The sequence below is a fragment of the Oncorhynchus mykiss genome, chromosome 5 (genome assembly GCF_057628025.1).
Source record: "Oncorhynchus mykiss isolate SJ-2025 chromosome 5, ASM5762802v1, whole genome shotgun sequence".
Classification (NCBI taxonomy): Eukaryota; Metazoa; Chordata; class Actinopteri; order Salmoniformes; family Salmonidae; genus Oncorhynchus; species Oncorhynchus mykiss.
The window spans coordinates 81477838-81484797 of NC_143026.1; the positions used below are offsets into that span (position 1 = coordinate 81477838).

The following is a 6960-nucleotide window of genomic DNA, read 5'->3' on the forward strand; positions in this document are numbered from 1 at the left end:
ACAGCCAGTGGTTTCTCTCGGTTGTCAGTTCTAGCTCAATAAACTGCTGAGTGTGTGCATATGTTCCAAATGGCACCCTATTCCCTTTGTGGTGCACTACTTTTGAAAAGTAGTTCACTATATAGGGAATAGGGTGCCGTTTGAGACAAACTACCTGTGGTCTGTGGTTCTCATAAGTGTCATAAACAATCATCTATATTTTGATTCCCCTCAGGGCAGTGAGAAGAGAAGCAGTAAAACAAACATGAAGAGACCTGCAGGGTGTCTTCACACACCACAAAACTCTCCAACCACAGGCCAACAGATACACTTCTCAACAGCACACGCACCTGTTACCACAGACTGTCCTGTTTTATATGGGAATACTCTGATAAAAAGATCAAAAGTATGCAGAAGAGTTTAACACCTATATACTAAACTTTTTTTTTTATCTGTGTCTCGGCCTCTGAACATTGCAACCTACTGAATATAGACCTTCCCTGGTGGTTTATCACTAACCAACATGAGCTATAATTGCTTTGGCTCCCTCTGCAGGCAAAATGTAAGAAGATATGTGTCAAGCTACTGTCATACGGTACACTAACAGTACACTAAGCCTCTTATCATTAGCCAAGAGGAGAGGAAGTATTGGAACAGGAACATGTTAGAAAATAACTTTGAAAAGTCAGGATTTATCTAGGGCCTTGTTTTCTTATTAATTCTTGTGGAGTCAATCTGTTGTCTTCAGGAAAGCATTTTTTACTTCAAGAGCTGAACTTGTACTTCTGTGTATGCTAGAGTATCCTCCAGAACCTGGATGTAGGTCTGAGTCGTATTTGAGATTGTTATGAGGTGCTATGAATCTCTATTTGGCAGTGATGTGTTTAGTGATAGACAGCAGTTACTTCTGATAACATTCTGCAATGTAATGTCATTTTACCTAATGACAGGTGAATCTGGGTCTGGGCATTGAGAGAACGTGGTTTGTAATTCTATCTCCAGGTTAATTAAGGTGACATTTATATCCGCTGCTGGATTGGACCCATCCATTGTTGTTCCAGGTTAGACTAATCTGTAATCTTAGAAGACTGGCACCTACAGTGAGGGAAAAAAGTATTTGATCCCCTGCTGATTTTGTAGGTTTGCCCACTGACAAAGAAATGATCCGTCTATAACTTTAACGGTAGGTTTATTTGAACAGTGAGAGACAGAATAACAACAAAACAATCCAGAAAAACTAATGTCAAATATGTTATAAATTGATTTGCATTTTAATGAGGGAAATAAGTATTTGACCCCCTCTCAAATCAGAAAGATTTCTGGCTCCCAGGTGTCTTTTATAAAGGTAACGAGCTGAGATTCTGAGCATTCGGAGCATGCTCTTAAAGGGAGTGCTCCTAATCTCAGCTTGTTACCTGTCCACAGAAGCAATCAATCAGATTCCAAACTCTCCACCAAGACCAAAGAGCTCTCCAAGGATGTCAGGGACAAGATTGTAGACCTACACAAGGCTGGGCTACAAGACCATCGCCAAGCAGCTTGGTGAGAAGGTGACAACAGTTGGTGCGGTTATTCGCAATTGGAATAAACACAAAATAACTGTCAATCTCCCGCGGCCTGGGGCTCCATGCAAGATCTCACCTAGTGGAGTTGCAATGATCATGAGAACGGTGAGGAATCAGCCCAGAACTGCACGGGACGATCTTGTCAATGATCTCAAGGCAGCTGGGACCATAGTCACCAAGAAAAGAATTGGTAACACTACGCCGTGAAGGACTGAAATCCTGCAGCGCCCGCAAGGTCCCCCTGCTCAAGAAAGCACATATACATGCCCGTCTGAAGTTTGCCAATGAACATCTGAATTATTCAGAGGACAACTGGGTGAAAGTGTTGTGGTCAGATGAGACCAAAATGGATCTCTTTGGCATCAACTCACTGTGTTTAGAGGAGGAGGAATGCTGCCTATGACCCCAAGAATACCATCCCCACCATCAAACATGGAGGTGGAAACATTGTGCTTTGGGGGTGTTTTTCTGCTAAGGGGACAGGACAACTTCACAGCATCAAAGGGACGATGGACGGGGCCATGTACCGTCAAACCTCCTTCCCTCAGCCAGGGCATTGAAAATGGGTGGTGGATGGGTGTTCCAGCATGACAATGACCCAAAACACACGGCCAAGGCAACAAAGGAGTGGCTCAAGAAGAAGCACATTAAGGTCCTGGAGTGGCCTAGCCAGTCTCCAGACCTTAATCCAATAGAAAATCTGTGGAGGGAGCTGGAGGTTCGAGTTGCCAAACATCAGCCTCAACCTTAATGACTTGGAGAAGATCTGCAAAGAGGAGTGGGACAAAAATCCCTCCTGAGATGTGTGCAAACTTGGTGGCCAACAACAAGAAACGTCTGACCTCTGTGATTGGCAAAACCCTTCTTGGTACCAAGTCATGTTTTGCAGGTGGGTAAAATACTTATTTCCCTCATTAAAATGCAAATCAATTTATAACATTTTTGACGTGTTTTTTCTGGATTTCTTTTGCTATTCTGTCTCTCACTGTTCAAATAAACCTACCATTCAAATTATAGACGGATCATTTCTTTGTCAGTGGGCAAACGTACAAAATCAGCAGGGGATCAAATACTTTTTCCCCTCACTGTACGTTATCCTCTTCCCAATCACATTTTTTATAAGATGGCCACAAAGCATGATTTGTGTGTGAAAGTTACTGATTCTCTCATTATTGACCTAGTCAATAGATGCAGGCATTGGCCTCTCTTGTCAGGCACCGGGGGGGGGGGGGGGGGGGGTTCAGTGTATAAAGGTACCAGATAGGGGTGTGTTGCCCAATTCTATGCCTGTCAGTCTAAGTTTATAGGTTTGACTGTGTTAGAGCCGCCAACCAGTTATCGCTCCAAATGGACAGTTCACTGCTCTGTGTGCTGCTAGCCACTGCTGTCCTACTCTGTAGCGCCGCCCCAGTGGTGAGTATGTTTGGGCATCTGCCGGTCTTTCTCAGGGGTCACTGCACCATTCAGTGTGGGCTTGTCAGGGCATGTTGTCAGAATGTTGTCAGGGCATAACTGATACACAATAACTGATAAGGTTTGTTAGCTGTGTAAACGTACAATATTAGATCATAAAGTCATACCTAGAATATGAAACATTTGCGCAGTTGTTTGTGTTTGAAGTTGAGATATTAGATGCCAGTGTTGGGGAATACTGAATTACATAGTTGAATTACTAGTTTAACTACATTTTGAAGTAGCAAAAAAAACATGACTTTCTTGCCATGTAGAGGTGTAGCCAAGTACTGGAACTAGAACTACACTACTTTTTTGGGCAAAAATAAAAAGGTGAAGTAGACAATTTCTTTCTTTATCGCCATCAGACCTGCATAACTGTCACTTAAAACACAGTTCGTGTTTTAAATTAGCCAAATTACACGTTCTGTTAACATCTGAGTCCAGAGTGATCCGTTTTTGCAATTTGTAGTGTATGATATTTCAAATTTAGATAATTTACCACAAAATAGTTTAGATGATATGAACTACTTTGTCACTAACTTTAGTGAAGTATATTTTTCTTAAGGGTAACTTAACTTCCTTCAGTGTGAAGTAATTGGTAGCTTGGTAAACTATATTTTCAGAGTAGCTTCTAACACTGTCAGATGATATCAGCATCTTAGAGTGTGTGTTGCGTGCATTACAGGCAGTAGTGTTTACCATCAGTGTGTGATGGAATGCAACGCAGTCAATGACCTCACATCACCACTTGTTCTCTCTGGTCCACATCCGCACTTTGACCTTCTTGTCCTCCAACTACACTGGAAATGACAAATTAGCTGGAAAAAGTAGTCCTCATTCTTTCCTCCCCCATTTTACATGGGAGCACTGGACAAAGTTCCTAGGCTTACCTACCATTTTCTATCCTCAAAATCCAAAGCTCAGACATTACAAAATGGCAGTTTTGTAATGTCTAACTTTGTCAGATACATTCATATTTAGAAAGTCAAGCCCATATTCCAAGCCTTCTGTTTCATGACTGGTTTTATCTCGTGATAGAACCAAATAAACAATATTAAGGCGTAGTGTCGTGATTACAACTGGTTAAATGTTTCTAACCATTTCTATAGCTATTATTTCAACTCTACCAGCCTTCTAACCAATAGTGATGACAGAATGCTTTACTATGGGTTATTCTGTCTACTATGTATTTCTGACCCTGTTGGCAGAGTTGTCCGTTATTTCGAAAGACTGCAGTAATTCTGCAGTGCCACTGCAGTTATTTTATTTAACGAGGCAAGTCAGTTCAGAACAAATTCTTATTTACAATGACGGCCTAGGAACAGTGGGTTAACTGCCTTGAAAAAATGTGGCATTCTGTCCCTGAACCTCGTCAGCTCAGGGATTAGATCTAGCAACCTTTCGGTTACTGACCCAACACTCTAACCACTAGGCTACCTGCTGCCCAGTAAACTGAAGTTATTCTGCAATTACTGCATCCAAAATCCCACCGTCAATTGCAGTTAGTGCACTTTCAAAACTGCATTTCTTTTTTGTAAGGGGTGTTGTGTCTGGCTGGCGTAGGCACATGGGTGTGCTAATGCTGGGCACCAACTGATAGACAAAAAGTAACACTGAACTTAACTGTCTGGCCAGCCATGGGTGTTTATATTTGTGTGGTCAGTCTTCAGGATGTTGTTTCTAGTGTTTGTCTTTGTAAACTAGGTCCTGTGTTATGTGTATTGTTAGTTATGATTGTGGTAAGTCTTGAATGACCTTGATACTGTGTACAGTTTGTGACAGTTGGTTTGTGGTCCACCCAGTTCATGGATTGTATTATTTACAATTATGATTGTGGTTTGGGGTCCAGGACAGGCATGGTGAGTCAGACACTCACTGCCCGTTGATGGTTAAGATTTTGGATGCGGTGAAGGGTGTACCAGCGGGCGCCGTGGCACTGAGTGTCTCCCGACGAGTCAATGGAATGACCTGGGCACAGGTTGCTAGTGGGTACGTATGAGGATGCACCACTGTTTGGGCAATGTTGTTAACGGACTTATTTAAACTAAAATAATATGCATTCAGAAAGATTTGTTAACCAATTTCATAATGAAATGTTATGCTTCTAAGCTATAAAAGAGTTTAACCTGTGACACCCTCTCTCTCTTAGAGTGACAGACTTGACAGGGGAAGTCCATAATCTGATCTCAGATCAGGACTTCCAGTCGGGGGTGTACCGAGTTGAGTTTGACACTAAAGCCTACTGGAAGTCTCAGGGAACCACACCTTTCCACGAGACTGCTGAAGTGAGTACAATCACCAACCTTTAACCCTCTCACTGCTCTGAGACCTAGTACAAACTAAGGTTGTGTTGCATGATGTACTACAGTACACTCTTAGAAAAAAAGGTTCCAAAAAGGTTCTACGGCTGTCTCCAAAGGAAAACCCTTTTTGGTTCCATGTAGAACCTTGTGTACAACCTGAGTGTGTAGTAGGCCAGACAGTGGACATTTGTAATCTAGTCTTTAGGCACATTACTGAGTTACATCTAGAACTACACCAGTTGTTCCCCATAGATAAAATAATACTCACCATGGAAAGTAAGACAAACCATAAACATTTGGACCTAAAAATCCGAGACAAAATAATTAGCTGGTTAAAGGGAAAAGAAAATAACAGAATGTGACAATTTCCCCCCTTCCATTATGAATTATGAAACGTCATGTGATTAAATTGCTTGCGATAGCACACTGGCTTTGACCTGTATCAATAGCTTTTTGTTTGCTACTCTACAATGTTTGTCCTCAATGGAAAGAATTTGTCCTAAGTGGGAAGAGTTCATAGACCTAGTTGGACAAAAGTAAATCGGTCTTCCTGGATGTCAGTCTGTGGGAGAGAATTCATAGAAGTAAAACAGCAGTACAAACTGATGTGCCGTGTGTACAGGTGGTGTTCGAGGCCCACGCGGAGGGACATCGCCACTACACTCTGGCCCTGTTGCTGAGTCCCTTCTCCTACACTACCACGGCTGTCGTGATGAAAGCACACGAGTGACACACACACAAAATACACACCTGACCAAGCTTAACAAATAAAAGTGCAGGTAAACGACTGACTGGGCCTTCCTTTGTTGAACATACAATGCCACACACATTCACCAACATACTCATATTCCAGACATTCATCGTTGTCCAACTACACATAGCGTGACAACTGTATGCACTGATCTGCTGAAGAACGAGGGTCTTGTATGAGTACCAGCCACCTGTCGGAAGAATTTACATTCATGGATTAGTTCAGATCCCTTCTACAGGCTACTGTGTAGGTTAACTAAGGTAATGAATAGTGGTGAAGGTTAATCAAAGGGTAGCACATACCTAAAGCCTAGTTACTGTATAATGCAACTTGTTACAGTGCCTTGCGAAAGTATTCAGCCCCCTTGAACTTTGCGACCTTTTGCCACATTTCAGGCTTCAAACATAAAGATATAAAACTGTATTTTTTTGTGAAGAATCAACAACAAGTGGGACACAATCATGAAGTGGAACGACATTTATTGGATATTTCAAACTTTTTTAACAAATCAAAAACAGAAAAATTGGTCGTGCAAAATTATTCAGCCCCCTTAAGTTAATACTTTGTAGCGCCACCTTTTGCTGCGATTACAGCTGTAAGTCGCTTGGGGTATGTCTCTATCAGTTTTGCACATCGAGAGACCGAATTGTTTTCCCATTCCTCCTTGCAAAACAGCTCGAGCTCAGTGAGGTTGGATGGAGAGCATTTGTGAACAGCAGTTTTCAGTTCTTTCCACAGATTCTCGATTGGATTCAGGTCTGGACTTTGACTTGGCCATTCTAACACCTGGATATGTTTATTTTTGAACCATTCCATTGTAGATTTTGCTTTATGTTTTGGATCATTGTCTTGTTGGAAGACAAATCTCCGTCCCAGTCTCAGATCTTTTGCAGACTCCATCAGGTTT

At 41.9% G+C, this 6960-nt stretch overlaps 1 protein-coding gene across 1 annotated transcript; it reads left to right on the forward strand.

Moving 5' to 3' along the window:
* Positions 1-2814: 2814 nt before the first annotated feature.
* ttr (transthyretin (prealbumin, amyloidosis type I)) lies at positions 2815-6090 on the forward strand. Its single transcript, XM_036978495.2, has 4 exons — positions 2815-2957; positions 4849-4988; positions 5149-5284; positions 5925-6090. The coding sequence occupies exons 1-4, from the start codon at positions 2892-2894 to the stop codon at positions 6030-6032; spliced, it is 450 nt and encodes a 149-aa protein (XP_036834390.1). The 5' UTR covers positions 2815-2891; the 3' UTR covers positions 6033-6090.
* The last annotated feature ends 870 nt before the right edge of the window (positions 6091-6960 follow it).

Bases quoted from the DNA above. Each gene is read 5' to 3' on its own strand.
- ttr (XM_036978495.2), top strand. From the start codon at position 2,892: ATGGACAGTTCACTGCTCTGTGTGCTGCTAGCCACTGCTGTCCTACTC. The intron at 2,958-4,848 runs GTGAGTATGTTT...TTTGGGGTCCAG, and splicing joins TCTGTAGCGCCGCCCCAGTG to GACAGGCATGGTGAGTCAGA. The intron at 5,285-5,924 runs GTGAGTACAATC...CCGTGTGTACAG, and splicing joins CTTTCCACGAGACTGCTGAA to GTGGTGTTCGAGGCCCACGC.